The 20959-nt window shown below is 41.1% G+C and overlaps 1 protein-coding gene across 1 annotated transcript in view; it reads right to left on the reverse strand.

Moving 5' to 3' along the window:
- The window catches only part of CLYBL (citramalyl-CoA lyase), a 156391-nt gene that overhangs the window by 14857 nt on the left and 120575 nt on the right, over positions 1 to 20959 (reverse strand). Inside the window, exons 3-6 of the mRNA XM_042810334.1 lie at positions 9888 to 10076; positions 6534 to 6635; positions 4718 to 4811; positions 3182 to 3349 (exon numbers count right to left, since the gene is read on the reverse strand). Of these exons, the coding sequence (XP_042666268.1) occupies positions 3182 to 3349; positions 4718 to 4811; positions 6534 to 6635; positions 9888 to 10076 (553 nt within the window). The remainder of the gene's footprint in view (positions 1 to 3181; positions 3350 to 4717; positions 4812 to 6533; positions 6636 to 9887; positions 10077 to 20959) is intronic.

A 20959-nucleotide genomic window follows, 5' to 3' on the forward strand; every position in this document is an offset into this window, starting at 1 on the left:
TTTTAATTTGTGTTTAAAATCACAACAAAAATAAAAACGCAGGTACGATTTTTTAAGGTGTGAAACATTTCCGTGAGAAGATTTTCTTCTGATACAAATATCCATAGCAGGAAGCTGTACTTTGCTTCATTAAAACATTATCAAACAATTTACAGAGAAGAAAATCGAGCCTTTGATTTATAGCACTCAGTGGATTTTTGTCACAGAATTATGTATCCAAATAACTGCATAATAGACGTAATGCCATGCAGGAATGAAGCAAATATTTTAAGTGGAATTGTTGTTATTGACAAGTTACCGAGAGAGTGCAAAATTGGAATACATTAAAATTTATGACCATGAAATCCTTTTTACAGTACCTCTTGATATATCGTGCTTTAAATCAATACCTGTCAAGTCTTTTAGGTAACTGTATGATGGTGTCGTTTTAGCCTTCTACAAAAGACTACAAAAAGAGAGGAAACCTATAGAGTTTCGTATTTGTATCTGGCTTCTCAGCATGGAGCACAGGACTTTCTATAATGACTAAGTCGGCTGTTAAAGCTTGTCGTAGGTCTTCCTTAATTTTTTGCATAAACTTTTCTAAAACTGATGACCATCTACTTAGGCTGCATGCTGGCTTTAAGTCCACAGACTCCGGCATTGTAAAACATCCTGTTGTATGTGCATGTGCGTGTGTATATTAATAAATACACAAAAGATATATTACACTGGCTAAACTACAATTGAAAGCAATCAATTTTATGGAAACACAGTAGCCGACGAAAAACCAGGCTGTTTGAAAGCTAGCTGGAAAAAAACTTGGCACTGAGGGTCACAGCAGTAACCAAATAGACGGTAAATTCTTCACTATATTATTTAACTTGTTAAATTGTCAGTGAACACGCGTGATTACTTTAGGGATAATTCTGTTCTACTGGTTTCTGAATACAAGAAAATGCAAGGACGTGTAACTTTGCTGAATACATGGAGTTTATGATTACATTTGAGAGAGGTGAATGTGGCCCTATGCGTTTTGCCAGTTACCAGGTAATTGGTGAGCTTTCCCTCATTTTAGTCCTGTTGATTCCAGTGATTTAGATTACATGTGAAAAAGTAGAAAGATGTGATCGCAAGTAGTAAGAAATAACAAGAATGATGTGTTTAGAACTTGTTATGAAGGCAGTGCTTCAGGATTTTATTATCGCATTATCCGACAACTGCCAGTGACAAATGTGATGTATTTTATAGAAGGTCATGGATTAAGCTAGGGCCCATTTGTAAATTTCTGTGATGAAAATTAAATTGCAAATATTAAAATGTTTTTATTTTTATAGTTTTTGAACCAAAATGTTTTTCCTTTTAGTTTGGAAGTGACATTTTAATTTAGCTAAACTAAGCAAAAAACAAAGATTAAGTGAACTGCAAGCAAAAGAAAGAGAAAAGACAAGGGAAATATTTTTGATAGCCCTCAAATATTTTTTCTTTACCAAAAATTAAAAAAAAATCTGTTTTGTTTTGAACAATTTTTTAATACTGACCCATCTCTGTTTATGATGGGAGTGTTTGTCAGGCTGCTTGCTGCCCTTCTGAGATATGGTGATCAGAACTGCAGAGAGGCAGAAGGCAAAGAGCTGTGAGTTTCTGTTGGTGAAGCTGGTACCTTACACACAGCTTTATTCTTTATGGGTGCGTTAGATGCCAACTTGATGCTCTAAATTGCCACATATGACCTTTTTATTTTTCTCCTATCTGGACCCTATTCTCATGCTAGAAAGCTTCCTACAGAAAGTCAGAGGAGTCCAAAACCCCATCAGTGCTGTTTATGCTTTACGATTTAAAATTTTCCAAACTGGCAGCCTGAGCAAAGTATTTAAAAGCACATTAAACATTCAGAAAGATTGCTCTCAAAGGTGCTGGGCATCTGCAGCTCCATCTTCCGTCAACAGGAGGTTCAGATACTTAAATTTTTCAAAAATCAAGCCCTTCCCTAAACTAGAAAAGATTGGTCTCGATTACGTAGCCATCAGCAGGTGCTACCATTCAGGAGCTCCATTATTTTCCCACTTCAATAGCGGACGAATTGAGGGTGGCAGTCCACACGGACACAGATAATGTTGTGTAGCTGTGAGGAGCTCCTGCTCTGCCTCTGAAACGAGATGTGCTTTTACAACTGCTGAAGCTCAGCAGACGGGGAAGCAGAGTTTGGGCTGAAGGGAATCGATGTCTTTTTTTTTTTACTATCGAGTCCAGATCACTTGAAAGAACACTTTTAAAAGGACGCTCGCTGCATTTGGTTACTTTGCTGAGTGCTTTAAGATGTCATATGCCATTAACTGTAAAAATGCAGTGTGCTGAAGCACTTCCTTTGCTAACAAAACCCGAGCAGCTAAACGATTGCTATGCATACACCCTGAATGACAGTCACAGACGAATAATATAAAACGTCAGCGCTGAATCCTAGAATTCTATAATGCCTGTGTCAAATGGCTGATTTCTATTGCAAAAACACAATCTTTGGTGGCTGCACTGTCCCACCAGGGTGTCCAAGTGATCTGGTACACCAATCACAGGGTAACAGGCTGCATTACAGGGCTCTGTTGCAAGGAGCCTGCTGGTCTTGCTGTCTGCCAATACCCGTAGGTGTCACCAGCACTTACTGGGAGGGGAGCCAGGAGATGAAAAACAAATCAAAGAAAATAATAAAGAAAGAACTTTCCTGTAGCAATTAGCGTGCAAGGTTTGCTTATCAATTCCCTCACCTAGCAAGTGCTTGTTTTAAGCAACTGCTGCTTAAAAAATATGCAGAAGGGATCTGAATATCTTTAAAAAGTGACTGTGGATTGAGCATTGCAAAGTACAGTATCACTTGTCCCGTACTCTGTGACTGGAGGAATCACATCCTGCATACCCTCTGCCCCAACCTCTCTTCAAAATTCAGTCATATGCTTCAAGGGGTGTAGTTTTAAAAAGCAACCTGAGACTTTTCAGGCAAAATTTCCAGGCACAACTGTAAGGGTGCTAATAAATGCATATGAGCTTGGTGTCACTTAGTTTTTAAAGAACTGACCTGTAATAAAAAAGCAAGTTATTTGTCAAAGTAATGTGAATTACTTTGTCAAATATTTGTCAAAGAAATGTAGCAATATCTTGAAATTGAAGAATATAGGCATTATTTTCAGACATTGGCAGAAATCCATACCAGTGAAGCCCATTGAGGCACCTTCCTTTGATTGCCTACGGAGCCCATCTTCATCTCGGAAATCAATGTAAACCAGGTCTATTGCTTGGAGGCCAAATGCCTTTGCTGTGACTATTATTTTCTGCCTGGCATACAAAATATCGTGAGTTTCCTTATTGCTTGTTGCACCTATGAAAAGAAAGAAAACAAAGAAAAGATGACAATGCTTAAATCTTTCTTTCTTTAATCTTTTGTAAGGAAAAAAAAAAAAGAAAGAAAGAAAAGAAAATCTGAGATTTCGTTTAACTGATTTGGGAAACAAAAGTGGATCTCAAGGCTGTACTGTAAAACCGATACTCCCGGGGAAAAAATAAGCTGCTTTAGCAAAAGGAATAAATCTCTCTTTATAGAGTCGCTTGTAGAATTCAGATTTTGACTCAGTTCGAATCTGAAGTTGTAAGCATGAAGTCGATGGAAGTTTTGGCTGGTAAGGACAACAGAGTTGGGACTAACGTGCAGTAATGGCCTTATTGTCTTACTATATGTGCAGCAAGAAGCACTAAAGCAAGGGAAGCTTTCTGCAGTGTGACACGCCGGCTACAACTAAATGGTTAAAAAATTCACACTGAGAGCAGAATTGCACTTTCCTTGGTTGTGATTCTTGTCACAACGGATGTCCTAAGCTGAATATTTAAGCTTTAGTATTTGGATGAAAAATGATGGTAGATGACCGAGAGGAACCAAAAGTATTCACAAGACTTGACGTGTTCACGGTGCACCAGCTAAGCAGCATTCTCATGTGAAGGCTGATGCAAAAAAATAATAATACGTTCCTTTCCTGAGGGTCACTGTTTAGATGCAGATTTCCAATTTGTTAGGAATAATTTAATGAATCAAGGCTAATTTTTATATTAAAATTTATTTTTAATTTAAACGTCTGCAGCTGTGAACTAATATCTTTAAACCGAATCAGACTAATGAGGAGATAAGTGGCTTCTCATAAAAAAATTCAGAACAACTTTTCATTTTCAAGGAAGATTAATAGTGTTTTTACAGGAAAATATGCTAGGGATTACTGTATTGACACAAGGCATATTTAAAGCAAATTTATTATAGCAAAATATGACACGAGAGTATTTGCAGATGATGTCAAAATCCCAAGTGATAACTGACTCTAGATCAGAGATAAAGCAGACAGCAGAATTTTAAGATTTTTAACATAGTTCTTAAAAGCATGTGCATGTTTCTTATGGGTATGGTATTTTTAAATAATTTCAGTGACTCAACAGTTTGCCTTGATTTTTTATTTTGTTAATTTTTGCTACTGCATGGCAGAAAGCAAGAGGAAGTGTCAGTGCCCTGTAATACACAGGAACCACATTTTAATTTCCCAGTGATACATTCCGCATTGAAAAAAAAAATAAAAATGGAGAAAAGGGAATATGTAAAATGCAGAATTATTACATTAATTATCGCTGTCAGTAATGCAATGGAGATAAACTGGGTTTCTCCATTGCAAATGCCATTAACCACTATAGAAAAGAAACACGTAACAACCTATGCTGGCACGGAAATCCTCTCCTCCAAAGACGACTGCATCCAAATGAAAGCCAACCCGGGATCCTGTTCTCAATGCTTCTTCACAGACAGCCTACAAACGGGAGCATGTTGTTAATTTGTATAGAAATGCAGGAAGCAGAGAGACTAAGAGGATGTTACATCAACTCAGTATTACCAAAACCTGGTGATCCTTTGGTTAAAATTGCTCCTGCTAAGTAAAACCACTGTAGGTACTCAAGTGTGCACAATGCTTTAAAATGACTCAGCAGAATAGAAAACATTATCTTGCCCTGAGCACCTATATGCCTCCAGTGTGGAGATGCAGGACATCACAAGAGCTTCATTGCCTCTTGGCCGGAGCTTACCGTAATGCCCTTGCAATTGCTGCCCCGGATATTCAGGTAGCAATAAGGAACAAAACACCCCTCAAAGGCTGCTTAAAAGCAAACAAAAATTATTATGTTTAATCAGTTTAACATGTAGCAGCACTGCCCGAGAAAAAGAAAGATTGGGATACTGGTTATAAAATTAACAATTTCAGCGGCTTAAAATGGTTGTGGATTCCTTTTCGGATAAATTGTCAATTTAAAGGCTTCTGCTACATCTAACTAAAAAGTAGCTAAGGAAGTTAAAAATGCAACAAGTATCACAGAAAAGTATTAAAGTGAAAGCAAGCAGAATTTTGTTACCGTACCTATAGATAAAGAAGTGCATTTCCAGTCTGTTACTGTTTTATATTGACCTCCGTAATATTAATTTGTTAAGGATTAGGTATGCGGAGAGGGAGAGAAGTAATTACAAACTCTGCTAGTGGGTGTTCTTACATGGCCGCTGGTGGGACACAAAATTATTATTAAGCCGAATGCTTTAAAAGGCAACTCTGCTGCCAACATCAAGGGCCGCAGCATCAACCGCCCCCCCGACTCCCCCCCCCATAAAATACTGCAGTCGAATAAAAACCAGTTGCAAATGCAAGTTCTGTGCCCGCGCCCTGAAACGGGAGCACGCTGCCTGGTGATGTTATGACGTGCAGGGAGGTACGTGGCTGCGCCAGGCGGAGGCTGCCGGCAGCTCCCGAGCTGCTCCTGCCCTGCGTGCCCTCAGCTGGCCCCAAGCCTTCCCCATCCACTTTGGGGGAGCCCCACGAGTGCCTCCTCCTCGTGCTGCCTCTCCTTGCTGAAAACCTGCGCTGGATGTGAGAGGTGGTGGGGAGGGACCTATATTACAAAGCACTGTAAATGTAAGGCTTGGTTGAAACCACCCTTCAGATATTTGATATTTTTTAAGTTAATTGCACTTTTAATCTTAGCATTAAACTCCCTGTTGTACGCATGAAAAAAAAAAAAAAAAACAACTGCAAAGTGAAATCTGGCTGAAACTGTGTCAGTAGAAAATTATACCGCTTTAGCAGCAATGAAATGAGGATTGTTCTTTTTTCTAATTAAATGCTATATCAAAGTCAAGCTCGACAGCTACTAAATAGTCGTTTATCGCAGCAGCGTGTGTGCTCCAGATCCTCAGAGAAGCAAGTTTCCTGTTACAAACGCGGGTAGGAAATGCAGATGGGTTTCCTCAGTTGGCAAGGAGTATGTAGAGCTGTTCCTCCACCAAAATATTTTGGATTTATGAAGGCCTTTGCCGTATAAACATGACAGCTAGGCATCCAAATGTCGTAGCGGACTGAAAAACATGTTTACCATTTTTTAGCCTCTCTTCCTTGAGGAAATCATGCCGGGACAACAGAGCTCTCTGCTTATCTCGGAGGCTGAGAGGGCAAAACACCAACGCTTGGACCGCACCCAAACCTACTTACCTTAAAATTGAGCAACCCCACCGCGGTTTCCACAAATGGGATAAAATGCATTGGTTCTGCAAGTGTTCGGCCTTTCGAGTGATGTGCGAATTTGTCTGCAAACTAAAACCAGACAACGTGAGGCTTCGGCGAAAAAAGCACGCGCGGGCACGTGCAGCACTTTACATCTTTCACCTGGCTGCAACGCCGGCGCACAAAAAGCCCCAAAACTCAGAAGACGTAATTAAAAACCGCCGAGAGAGTTGGGGAAGGTCTGTGCCGAGGCGTGGGCTTTGCACCTCGTGTCCTAGGGCGTGCTGGTGGGGCACAGCCTGCCCCAGTCATGGGGCACACACAGTGCCGCCCTGCCTGCCTCGGGTCGGGCACCGCACGGCCGCTGAGGCATCTGCATGGCTCGTTACGGCACCGCTGCCCTTTGTTCGCCGGGCTTTTCTTCATAATTTTTAGCTTACCTAGGAAGGCCTCAAAAAGGAAGTTTAATTCTTTGAAGACCAAAGCTTTCCAATTTTTTCCATGAGACCAGTTCACAGCTAGCTCTGAGCTGCCAGTGGGGTAGCCCAAATTCCAAAATCTATCATCTGGAAACATACAAAAGCTCTAGCACAGATTTTTCCCTTTTCAAAAGGGGGAAAAAAAAGGGGGGAAAAGAAACCCTCGGTCCTATATTGTAAATCTATTATGTCGGTCTAGATCTGGCAGTTTGTGAGGAGATAAACATACTGCAGGTATGGCAAAAATATCGTAATAAATAAAGACAAAAATAACATATGCATATATTTTAAATTTAAGGAATATTCGACTATTAATGGATATCAAAGGAAAGGGAATTTTAATCATCTCTCCATTCAGTCTCAGTTGGGTAAATCATATCTAAGAGATTTGCATAAATATAAACCATCAAAGACTTTTCATCTTCAAAGGGGGTTTCAAGACCCTATAAGCTTTGTACTGTAATCATCGCAGGTCACAACCCTGCAGGAATAAGGCTGCTATGGCAACATAAAAAACTAATGCTTAAGGCTTAGCATAATATTCTGACTAATAGAAAGGAAACTCATTTTAAAAGCTGGCAGCCTATTTACCAGAAGCTGGATTAGAGGTGTTATTTCCCCTTTTAGCTTCCCCCCACTGCCCCTCCCCAAAAGAAGGAAAATCTAATCACCGAGATCTTTAAAAAGCTTTCGAGCAATTTGCAGTAACTTTACAATTAGGCCAAAATAAATCACAGCTTTCTCTGACAAAGAATTCTGCCCTTCCCGTCCCTGCTTTGCATCACCAGCGGGGCCCTCTCCACAACTTTTCCTTGGAGAAGGGACTTCCACCAAAAATGTGCCAGCAAGAAAACGCGAGCGCAATTCACACGTGCAAGCGTACGACTGGGCAGGTACTGTGGCAGCACAACATGCAAACTCTGTGCAGGCAAGCACAGAAAATGAGGTAATCAAACCGCATCAGTGTATGCTCTTAAGGCTCCCAGCCATAGAAAAAAAAAAAAAAGAAAAAGTGCTACTGCGTTTATATTTCAGGTGCGAGTTAAAGATGCGGAACTCTTAAAATATTTTAAAAGTCACTCTCTGGGATTTTTGACAGCTTGTGGTTTGTTGGCAGGTAAATGAAAAATGAAGAAGGTTTAATTAAACGGCGACTCCCTTCCTCTCCCTTTAAAAAATTTGCAATAAGCACCGCTACAAAAGGTAACTAGTGGAGAAGTTTCAATTAATTTTTTTCAAAAGGAGACGATTAAATGTTTCCGGCCTGGTAAAGTGTTCATTTCAGGGAGAAGGGGGGAAAGGAGAAGGCGGAGGGAAGAAAACAAAGCTCGGGGAGGGGATGAAGTAGCAGGCCCCCGCAATTCTTTCAGTTCCCGTGCACACCCAATAGTGTGTTGGAAAGAATGCACACTGTTCGGGATTTGTGGGAGAATTGTCCCGCCACAAAGGAGGGAGAGTTACGCTTGTTATAGTCCAATAAGCCATGCCAGTCAAACAAGTACCCACACTAGGGACAAAAGGAGAGCAAGAGATTCTCACACAAAAGAAAACAAGTAAGCCCATCTTTTAGTTGTGCATCAGCCTCCAGGTTTTATGCTCCGCATAAATAAAAATGAGGGGGGAAAAATAAACAGCTTCTCTTAGGCTGGGAGCCTGGAAAAGAAGCGGGCAGGAGCGAAGCCGCAGGATCTCTGAAACGCGCCGGTGTCATTCAGCAGAGCACGCTCTTTGTGCGCCTGGGCTCGGCCGTGTGCGAGCCGGTGGCCACGGCAGCAGGCCCGAGGAGAGGCGGAAGGGATGGGGAGTGGGGGGACCTGGGCCTCACCCGTGCCCAGAGCCCGCCTCGTGGCTACGAAGACCCGCCATTTTGGCAGCACGAATGTTCACGTGTGATGAGCAATGCCCAGAGCTCACAGGGCTGCTCGAGGCACACAGCCTCTGTTGCGGCAAACAAATGTTGTGGCCCATTGGCTGCTGTGGGGCTGGGCGCGGGATGGATGCGCTTGCTCAGGGTGCCCTTGCGTGTTGTCGGCAGCATGTGATGGAGGCTCAGTGTCAGGACGACAGTTGGCACGAGGGCATCTCCCAGCTTCCCAGTGCAGCCAGCCTGCTGGCTCCGCCACAACGCCAGCCCGACGCATGGAACGACTGCTCCTGCACTGGCACCGTGCAGCAGTCACGGCTTACCCAAACAAATGTCCCCCTTCTTGACAATTAAAACAATTATAGCGTAATTAGGCCTATTTCAAAGTTTTCTTAAGTAATCTGACATACCAGCCATTTACATTTCAGGTTTTTATTGGCTGAAAAGTCAGTCATGAAACACAAACACACCTGTCAGCAATTAAAAAGGAAGAAATAGAGAACTGCTCAGGAAATAATATCTGTGCTAATTAAAAACAGTAGTTAAAAGCTTCCTGTTTGTTCCTCCATTTGCCCCCAGGAGTGACCTTCCCCCCCCCGGCGTACTTTTCACATGTTGCTAGCATGCTTTCCCCTGCTCCCTCTTACAGGGCGTGCAACTATGGCACATGGCCACAGACAAGCATTTCAATGGCAGAATATTTAAATGAGAGTCAGATACCAATGCAGCTACTTTTCAAAATATGCTCTAACTCTTCACTGACTATAGGAGAAATAAATCTAGTATTCTTTACAAAGGCTATGCACTCCACATATGCTTTTCATGTAGCACATTGTACACACATTTAAACAGAAGCACTTCCCAATTACCTTACTCAAGCAACAACAGGACATGGCACTCATGACACATCAGAGTCCCTTACCTCTGCACCTGGCTTAACTTGACCCAGCAGCTTCAGTCAAAAACCACCACATTGTTGGTACATGGTTAGCTACTCACCCATTTAACTTCTTCCACACTTTCAACCTTTGGCAGCATCAGACTTGAAGGAAGAGTCTTGGACTGCAAAAGCACCTCTAGATCTTCCTCCGCAAGGCCACTGGACACGGAGTTTATCCTCACACACTTCTCAGCACGGCCAATGTCAAACTCTTCAAGCGTTTTCACAACTGTCAGCCTTGCTTCTCTCTACAATATATATATACACATACACATACATTCAAAGCCACAGAGAAAGAGAAAAAGAAAGCTTGTTTTCTACTGACATTTTTATAAGCTGAACAGAAAACTCACAGAAATGACATGGGGAAAAAGCTAGGCAGCCAGTGTACTTTTGTCCCCAACAAGTCTGTCACTCCTGGTTCTTTGTCAAAGCAGTCATCAGCAGCACCTTGCAATTCTGCAATTTTCAGTTCTTTGTAACCAGCAAATAAAAGCTCAGTTCATGCCTAAATATTTTTCAACAGCCACTTATGGAAAACATCCATCTCTATTATAATTACTAAATACATCTAACAAATGTGAATCTGTCTACTAACTATAATATATTATGCTAAGTCTATGCTCACAACAGCGGAGCATTAATACCTTTGCTTAAAACAATTCATTTTTGTAATCCATCTCCATATTGCCTGTGCTCAAATATCAGTATCAGTAAGTATAGATGTACATCTCTTTCTTTGGTTCTGCTATGTGAATCTTCCTTTTCTCCATGTATAAAAGGTGTATTAAGGCTCATAGCAGGGTTCAGAACTTGCCTTTGAAAACAATGCCACAACAATGATTTATAGGTTTTCATGAACCATGTAAAAAGATACTCTCCTGCTGGCACTAAATAAAATGTCCAAATACATTTGCTTCTTGTAGCCACTCGCTATTTTTTGTGAATGTAAATTTATAAACTTGCTGAATATTTGATATACATGAAGAATACTTGGGTATTTTTCTGAAATGCAGTGCTTTTATTGGCCTCAAGAAGAGGAGTGGCAGTGACAGAAGAGCACTGTTGGTCTCCCTCACTTTCTGCCCATTTCAGATTCGGCAACAAATTCCTCCCACTTGCCAACAGGCCCTAACAAATCCTCATTGTCAAAATGAAGGTTTATCAAAAGTAATTTCATTATTGAAGAGCTTTTGTGGTCCTCATAAAACTTTAAAGCTGCTGACTTGCAAATGTAAAGAAACAACTATAACACTATGCAGTTGCTGGAGAGATACTTTGCAAGAAAACAGGCAAACTTGGAGGAGAAAAAAATCATCAAAGCTAACATTCAGGCTAATACCAATCAGTGAGATGGGACACAGTAGTAGAGTTAAACCAGACGGCTACAACTCTGTGCCTTTGCAGGGGCCTTAATTGGAGACACAGGGCACACGAGTATGCATCTTTGTACAGGGTCACTCTCAGAGGTAGTCTCTGTAAAATCCAGCCCAAAAGCGGTCATAAGTGGGCTCAGGAAATCTGTGCAAAGATGCAGGGAGTTCCCTGCAGCCAAGGCCAGTTTGCCTGAATGTTATGAAGCAGGCTGCGCGATGCTGCCCAGCACACACCCACCTCCCTGTCCTTCTCAAGGCGGGGTGGCTCGTGCCTATGTTGGGCCAAAGGTTTCTGGACGTGATGCAGAGCGGTATCTGAAATGCATTCTCCAAAACAATTTATGCTTTTAATTAAAGCCAGATTATCACCGTCTCAGCACACACTGATCCAATTTGCAAAATAAAGCTCTCCCAAAATTATCCACTAAGGCAGCATCCAATTCCAACTGAAGGCACATCTCTCGAAAACTTGTAGTCTAATTCATTACAATTTTTTCAGATTATAATAATGAGCAGTAGAGCATCTCATTAGCTATTTTTCTCCTCAGGCTGCAAACTCCCTTCCCAAAAAAGACAGATCGTGTCTTTCTAGGTATATTTCCATACAAAACACTTATTAACAGGCTGTTGCTGTTATCAATTTACATAAACTAAATGTGCAGCCCTCTGGTACATATCCCAAAAATAACTAACAACTTCACTGAATTTATACCAACCAACAAACATGGGGAGGGGGTTGTTGTTTTTTCCCATATTTTAATAGAAAATATGTTGCTATGTTAACACACCCATGCCATCTGTTGGGCTGAGAATCAATGCAGTTTCTTATAGCCACTACATTTTAGATCTGTCTGCCTAGATACCCCAGGAACAGAAACATCTCCCTTCCACGATAAACCTCTAGTCACTGTAATTTCTGAATCAGGAACGGGCATTTTTATTCATGGGACAGGCAGATGGACCTGGTACTCCAAGTCAGAGACCTCTTGAGGGGACTGACCCTGTGCCTGCCCTTCCTACAATAGGGAAAATCCCACTGATGTTAGTGGCCCTGCTTGGGATTCCAGGAAAAAAACATCATGGTTGAATTATAAAATCTACCAAAATCTCTGGGCAGCATGAACTAAAAGCATGGAGGAAAAGGAGATCACCTTCTGCCTCATTATGCAGTGAAATGTAAATACAATTCTAATATGCAGACAAAAGCTGAGATTTTAAGCTAGTTGATCTACTTCAATGATGTAATAGTAGAGAAAAAAAAAGTACTTAATACAACGTTTTTGTTAAATAGATGCAAGAATAAATGCATTTTCCAAAGTAGAGTCCTTGTCAAGACTGGTCAAGCTAGAGTGTATCAACAACAGCGGAAGAAATTATTTACCTATTCTTCACCTTACAGCATTGGACAACTCTCTGTCCTGAACGGGTAAAGAAAAAACTTGGCCGTGAAACAAAGGGGTCCACTCTGGGACTGTGGTACTCCATTAGGACCCATAGGTTGAGTTCTTATCAAAGTGATCAAGGAAGGATGACAACCGAGAGAGTCTGTAGTAAACAGTGATATTAAATTACACTAATATTATTATATATTATATGCTGATATATCCTAAACTGGCTACTTGTGCTGGAAAACTTTTTGAGAAAAAATGTTGGTCAAGGTGACTGTAGCTCCTTTTGTGTCTCTTCTGTCTGACTCAGAGGGGGACGAGGGGAGATTTCCATTCCTGCATGCAGCTACGCCAACTGGGGAGGATAAAGCCTTTGGTGATGCTGCATCGCAGATGAATCAACTGCCAACAGGACACGCAGACACCGAAATTAAAGACGGGAATACGCAAGTAGCAGTCTCAATTGGCACCCATTAAAGCTAATCACTACCCATCCTCACGAGTTGCTAGCTCTGAATTATCAAATCTGCAAAGAAAACAACATCCGTCCACTTTTACACTCCAGTGGAAGAGGTGGTCCCTCGCGGCAGGGCTGCGCAGTCTCGCCATCTGGAGAATAAATCGAGTGTGAAGTACAGTATAGTTTGGGACCAAGCTCCGTGGCGGCAGCCCAGCAGCGAGTTCATTAGTTCTAAACTTGCAGGGATTAGTGCGGTGTCGGGGCAACTGTCGGGTGGGATCAGGCAGGCAGAGCACGAGACTCAGGGAGGGAGGTGGTGGCAGGGAAGGAGCCCCTGGGCTTGCTAATGGAACCAAGTACAAGCACACCTAAATGGGTGCCCTAAGTTACAGCATTAGCATCATCTCCTGGCATCTCAATCTGTACCTTTACTTCTTCTTCTTCTTCTTTTTTTTTTTTTTTCTGTTTCTTTAAGTTGTATGCCAATGCATAGAGATTTCCATTATGAGACAGAAGGGATGGTACAGGAGTGGAAGTCCAGCCACCCACTCACCACGGACACACTGTTAATAAAGAAATAACGAAATGCAGGCACTGGAATTAACAGAATACTGGGGACAGAAACAGCAGAGAAAAATTACATTTTCTTCTTTCTTTTCAAACTGATGCAACACCCCTCAGACCAGTTTTCCGGCACTGTGATTCCCAGAACTGTATGATCTAAGGAGAAGTGGGAAGGAGCATATACACACATAAACGCATCTTATTACTCTTGAGTTGTACCTATTTTGCTCCATGTTTCTTGTACATTCTTACCCTTTGGTTTCTCAAGACCTTGAGGTCTCAACACAAAGATAGTGGGTATACCTAAAGGCCTGTGTATGTAGAGCTCTTGTCCTGTTAACTTCCTTCTGTAATCATTCTTCATATAGAAACATAAATACACAACGCACGAAAATGGCAGTCCAGAATATATCCTCCTTGCAGCCATAATGAGTTTGTGTGTCTCAAATGGCGGACGAAAAATTAATTACTATAATCGCAATTCAAGTTATTTTTTGTGACAGGTCTGACACGATAAAAACATACAATTATGTGTTAATGTTACTTCCCTGGAGTGGTTTGTTTACAGAGCTTGACATCACGGAATCTTTTGTCACTTATATTAGTGCAAAAAATGCAACACTCAAACATGGTTCTGCAGACGTGCATATTTGGATTTTTGGACAAAATTACATTTTTGTAAAGAGAAAGCCTGACATTTTTTACATACTTAGTCTCCATCAATAAAGTGTTGCCATACAGAATGGTACTTCATTTAGTTTCAAATTCTCAAATGAGTTTGGCAAGAGAAGGGAAAAATTGTGTTCAGTTTTAAGAAAACAAAGAAAACTGTAACTGCAAAACAGAACATTGCCGAGCATGGGAGGTCCTTGCTTCATACCTGTTTTCTACTTCATATGCTTCCGTTGTTTGTGAGAAGCAATCCTTGAGATGGCAATTATTTTTTTCTAGCTAGCCTTGTTAGACTGTAAAACTGCTGCAAAAAATATGTTTATTGCAAAGCTTTCAGGAAGCCTCTATTTAATCAGGTCTTATAATTACCTTCTAGATCAGATTATAATTCGAGAAATTTTTAATATTAAGTTTTTTAAAACACATTTTCTTTTGTTTTCACAGAGAACGTGTCAAAGCCAACATGTAATCTTAAAAGAAAGAAGGGGCAGGAGTGGGGAGGGAGAATAAGGCCTCCATGTGTATGGCTGTATCTCTTCTCTGCACTTTAGGCAAAGGTGCATTTAAGCACTCTGCAAGAGTCTGGTTTTTCTGCTACTCTCTTGTAAAATCTTTGAAATCTTTCTTTAAGAATGATTTGGTCTACCCAAGTCCTTTATTTTTTATACAATCCTTTTCACTCTTCCGAACAAGAGATTCATCGTAACATAATGACTCATCTAACTCGGTGCATCTCTAGCATCTGCTGCTTTTCTCTCTGCTCTGCTAATTGTCTTTACATGTAGTACATGGTCTATCAACACTGAAATGAAGCAAACCACTTCAGCGGTCAGCATTATGAACTAAGCTGCAATTTAATTATGCTCTGCTGAGGAATCTTATCTCCTTTATCCACTTTCCTGGAAGTTGCCCTAAAGATCTAGGAAGGCATCACTGCACCCATCTCCAATATTTTTGCTGTATTTTCTGGAGGATAAGATCACTTTAAGATGCTTATGAGTATCTGGGAGCTGTTTGCTGCCACGTAGCTTTAGCAAGCCTTTCCCCTCCTCCATCAGCACAGACAATGTGGATCCCAAAAATCCATCATTTAATGGCCAACACCAACAGAGCTGGACAACTTCCATATATGATGATGGCATGATGGCTTGGCTTGAGAAGCCAGGAATGTGGGGAACCGGAGGAGCAGACCCTAAGGTCCCCTCAGCCAACAGTCCAGGACAGGGCTGGTGATTCCCCATGCAGCTGCAGGGGTGCTCAGCTATGAGAGCAGCACGTTTCTGCTGATCCAGGGAACCCAGAGACATGTATCTTAGTGCAAGAGCAAGATATTTTACAAGTTGTGTTTAAGATATTTTTCAAACTTGCACATATTTCACAGAAATTTAATTAGAGGCGGCTAGAATGAATGCGTAGTGTGATATGAGGACTTAGCATAAATTTGTTCGTAGTAAAAATAATACAGCCTGCTGTGTGTGTACACATAAATACAGAGACAGACTTATACCTTAAGACTAAATGTACAGAAAAGGTTTTTTAATGACAGTCTCATACACAACAGCTCCAATAAAAGAAAATTTTGTGCATGTACGTGGGCAGCTATTCTTCTGTCTGCCAACTTTTATAAACACTTACAAAAGAGATGTAAACAACCTTTCAATTAAGACAAATCAAGCTAACACTAATTTAAGCTGGCTGCAAGATGTAGTCTCTTTACTTTTTTTCCCTGGCTTTCTGAGGATGCTTTTTGTTTTGTGACAGATTAGCATCACAAACGAAAATTCTTTAGAAGCATTAGTGTTAATTAGTCTTCCTGGACAGTCTGAATGAGCCACTGCATGATGAAATGAGACCACAAAATAACCAATCTGATGTAATCAATACAAAGAAAGCTCTATGTTCCTTTCATCTGGCACATGAACTTAATTGTATGCTATGGCTATTTTTTATTTTAAAATATTCTAGCTAAAGATTTATTTCCATGGCATGATGTAATAAATGATTGTGACAAATGTTTGCATTTAGATGCCCGTTTTTTATCTTTACGAATGTATCTTTTTCCAATGCTGATAACGAAATATGTAACTGTCCACCAGAACTATCTTTACTTTAGCAAATTATCTGTTCCTGTTCAGATGCTGAGTTGAGGTGTGATGAACAGCAAATGCACATCATCAGAAGTGCTGTTTAATTACTGTTACAGTTATTTAATAAATTATTTAGAAAGAAGGGAAGAAGGAAAGAAAGGAAGAAAGACAGGAAGAAAGAAAGAAAGGAGGAAAATAATAAGCCAAATAAAGTGAACATTAAAATAGTGTAAAGTTAAGGGGGAAAATATCTTATCAGAAAGAAAGTGACTGAGAGCCTGCATCTAGGAAAAGGCAAGAAAAGGTCTTTAGATTAAAAACCACTTGCAGTACTCCTCACATTTTAAGACAGTTATTGAACAGAAAGAAGGAAGGCCAAAGGCTTTCACTGAAAGAGTCAGTGCCTGCCCCATGCCTCACAGAGGCCCCTGGGAACACAGAACATTAAGAAAAATCAGATAAACTGCACCAATGGCTTTCTCCATTCTTCTTCTTTTCTTGAAGAGAATTTTCACTATCTGCACCCAGCCTCAGTAAAAGGTGTTTTAGAGACAAAATTTGGAACAATGGAGCATGACTTTTTTGAACCATGCAAAAGCTGATTAACAGCCCTTAGCTCACTTTTCATTAAGTGCTTTACATGCATTTGTAGGCTACCAAGATCAGACTTCAGGACAAATTTCTTTACCATGAGGGTTGGTCAAACGCTGGTACTGGCTTCCCAGAGATGGTTGATGCCACGTGTCTGTCAGTATTCAAGAGAATTTTAGATAATGCTCTCAGTAACATGCTTTAATTTTTGGTTAGCCCTGAAGAGGTCAGGCATTTGGACAGTCTTTGAAGCTCCCTTCCAAATGAACTCTTCAAATTTTGTAATTGATAAAAATCCTAGAGTTCACAAAGACCAAATATTTACAAGTGATGCCTACAGCAAACCATGCTTCTATAAAAAAAAAAAAAAAAAAAAAAAAAAGCTGGGATCATTTTCAACTCATATTTTAAAGTTAAATGGTGTCACTTAGCAGCTGCAAGAGTTTCCACACAATGGATTTAGCATGGGATTTATGGCACCAACTGATCACTCAGGTACCCCTGCGTTGAGCAACACACCCGCAGAAGTTGCTCCCCCAAGGTGAGTTCTTGCGCCATCTAGAAGAAGAGTTCTGAAACCTTTTCATCACATGTGCAGCTTTTTAAAGCAGAGATCATTGCACGCAGTCCCACACTCCCTTGGAGATCATGAAATTTGTCGTAATTTCTGTGTATGGACCCTCTGAGAACATCAGCGCCATCAGAAAATTGAGCTTCCAAATCCACCCCAAGATCTTGGACTCCAAGCACCTGAGAGGCCCACCTCCTCATCTACATCCAGGCTCTCCTTTGGAGGAGTTTCACCAAACCAAAGCAATAGTGTGGTCTCACCAATGGGTCTTCTGTGATCATGCTCCAGAAGTATGGGTAGGACTGCTCAGTGCTGTCCAGTGCTCCAGCAAGGCCTGCATGTCTTCAACCACTCACATATATCACCCTGACATGAGAAACATACTCTCAGCTAAACATTCAACAAATGCCATATTGATTTGGCACAGTGCTCATACTACTCCAGCTGCTGAAACTGTAGAAAAACCACACGGAACAATTACACCATAGGTCCCTAAGAGCCTCCCCTTCTTCACAGGGAGATGCCCAGCAACATGCCATGCACCTGTCATTGCTGGTTGTCTGCTTTGGAGGGCTGCCCCCATACAACATGGGTCCTCAGCCCCACTAGGTGAAGGCACCAGGGATTGCTCCTTGGACCAGATACATTTTAACACTGTAAAGTAGCTTATAATTGCAGTAATTACTTCCATGGGAGAATAATGTTAGGAGACCACCAACACAATTTCAGATATTTTTAAGTTTAGAAGCTTGAAAGAAGATGGCAGAAGCACTGAAGAGAGAGCGCCTCACGGGGTTGTTCAATGCAGGAAACTCTGACCTCGCAAGCTTCATGCCAAATCAACATAACTCTTGCTTTCCTGCAGAGCAGGCTTTTTTTGTATGTGTATTTCTCCTCCAGTGTTTACCTTAATGTTAAGAGAGTGTCACTGTGCTGGACTTAGCCAGAAATCCTTCTTTCTCCACTAGAAGAGCTTCCTTCTTACAGAGTACTCACCAGGACAGGTGTCAGCAGTGAGTCAATGATCTCCAAATCCACCCCAAATACAGATTAGCACCTCCTGTAGGCTGCGTTTTCTCAGCAGCTTACAGCTTGCTGTTCCCTCTTGGCAGAATCCCTATGCAACTGTCCCCCTTTCCTTCTCACCTACACCTCTGAAGAGGGGAAGTAGCACCAGAATGCTGCATCCCAGTCTGCAGCGATTATCTGAGACAGAAACTGAGCCCTCATGCATAAAATAAGATCAATTCAGTGACTCATGTACTCATGGCAAGGAGAAAGGATCTCCTAGAAATGACTTCAGTTGTTTTCTGTGGTCTAAGCCAAATCTGAGGATGTGAATTTGTTCCTGCCTAGACCTATGATCAGTGTTAAAGAAATTGTGATTTTTCTCTGGTTTGAAAGAGGCACCTGAGGAGGTGGTTATTTTCTAGGTCAAATCTCCCCTGTGCCAGCCCCACGGTCACAGTATTTGTACATCACTAATAGATGAAGTGTACGTTACCAGTACAATACAATACACATCTTTATAGACACGTAGAGAAGAAATCTTAATTATTTATTGGTGTTCTTCAACACCTTTTTAAATTCCTCATTTAGATATTCCTGATTGCAGCAGAACAAATTACTGGAACCTGTGGCATTTCCTTCCCTAAGGTTTTGTTCAGCTGTACTTCTTTTCTGATGAAATCAATTACTTGTAATGCTAGGCTAAGGAGGTGCTTCACAGTGGGGCTTCCGGAAAATTTGAAGTAAGGTTGGTGCATATTTCCCAATCAAAGTATAAGATAAATCAATTCAGGTTCATTTCTTCAAGATCTAAGCAGTTCCTATCTTCCGCTTATTGCCATTCCATCCTTCTTTTTTTCCCTTATACAGAGCTTCCAAAGCAGCTGTTTCTCAAGCCAAGATACAAACTGGATCACAGAGAAATCACATTAGAAAAACTCAGGTTTATTTCACTTCTGGGTGGAGAAATTGTTTTTTATTTTTATTTTAAAATCTAGACCATTTCAGCATGGCCAAACAAAAAATTGCACCATTTTAAGCAAGGGGATTGTAAAGGTTGGCAATAAGCAGCCAGGAGGGTAAATAAGAAAGAATTTTATGGTTTTTTTGTTCTTTTTTTCCAATAGCTGCTCCTAGAGAACTGGAGCCAGTCAACTACGCACCCGTGACTTCATTTCTTTCCTGCTAATGAAGAGGTAGTGGTGAGATTCAAGCAAGTGTCTGAATCCCATCGCAACCATATCAGGAATCACCATTCTTATATCCACACTTATTTACAAGCAATGGCACCTCAGCTTAGCTGATGGAGGCCTCTGGAAGCAGGGAACCTTGCTAAATCTTTTATTACTTGACTACTGCAACTCCTGCCTCAAGTTAGTTAGCTCTCTTCAGTGCCTCTTTCCAGGTTTGAGCATGGGGGCTCCTCCAGCCATGTCTCTGTTACCTACTGTTAGATATATCCAAGTCCAAGTGCAACAGAGCTTTCATCTACCTCAAGCAGTCCATCAGGCTTTGAGCTCAAATTCTTTGTCTGGGTTATCATATACTTTCTCTCAATGAAAAATCAATACAAGACTGAAAGGATGGGTGCAGATCACATCTCAGTACAAATATAAAATGTTGGGGCCAACCCAGACCTTGCCTGTACTGATTTAACAATTAATTTGGTTAACGCCAATAACATTAAGCTGATACAAAACTTTGGCATGCATCTGTTGCAAAATGCTGATAGCACTTTTTTCCTGTACGGGTGACCTAAATGGACAATCAGGATTTTACAGCAGTATAACTACATTCATTGGCACTCTTTTTTTTTTCCCCCCCAATATTAATTTTAAACCAGCTGTGATAAAATGCAATTCAGTACTGACAAATTCGACACCCATGAGATTATCGCTTTTACTCACATTGTCTTGGCTTTATAGTTGTGTAACTGACTGCACTAAATATGCATTCAGCGATTTTTTTTGCCCCTTTGATTTGTTATGAATCTCCCCCTTGGTTTGAATGAAGGACTACCAAGACAGATTCATGAAAAGGTGTCCTATTTACCTAACAAATATTTTTTTATGGAAGCTGTTCTCTGCCTGGTAAACCCACTTACTGTTTATGACTGCCCCAGTAATAATGTACCTCATATAATGAACAGCAGGTAACTTTTCCCCCAGAGGTCTTCTCCAGCCAGAATTCCCACTCCCATTGCCCATAGCAGGTGCAGACTGACTCTGATGGGACACAGATTGTACTCCCATCTTTTTCCTTCCTTGTCTGCCTGCCACCAAGTATCACATTCCCTTGGCAGCGGCACCAGCTATCTCCAGAAGCACCCTGTTCCATTTGTTAATTCCAACTGGGCTCTGCAACACTGTCCCCACCAGCATGTTTTTGGCCCTTGTGCTGTCCATTGGTAGTTA

Source organism: Centrocercus urophasianus, unplaced genomic scaffold, assembly GCF_019232065.1.
Source record: "Centrocercus urophasianus isolate 14NV4802_14NV808 unplaced genomic scaffold, USGS_Curo_1.0 seq_12, whole genome shotgun sequence".
NCBI classification, from domain to species: Eukaryota; Metazoa; Chordata; class Aves; order Galliformes; family Phasianidae; genus Centrocercus; species Centrocercus urophasianus.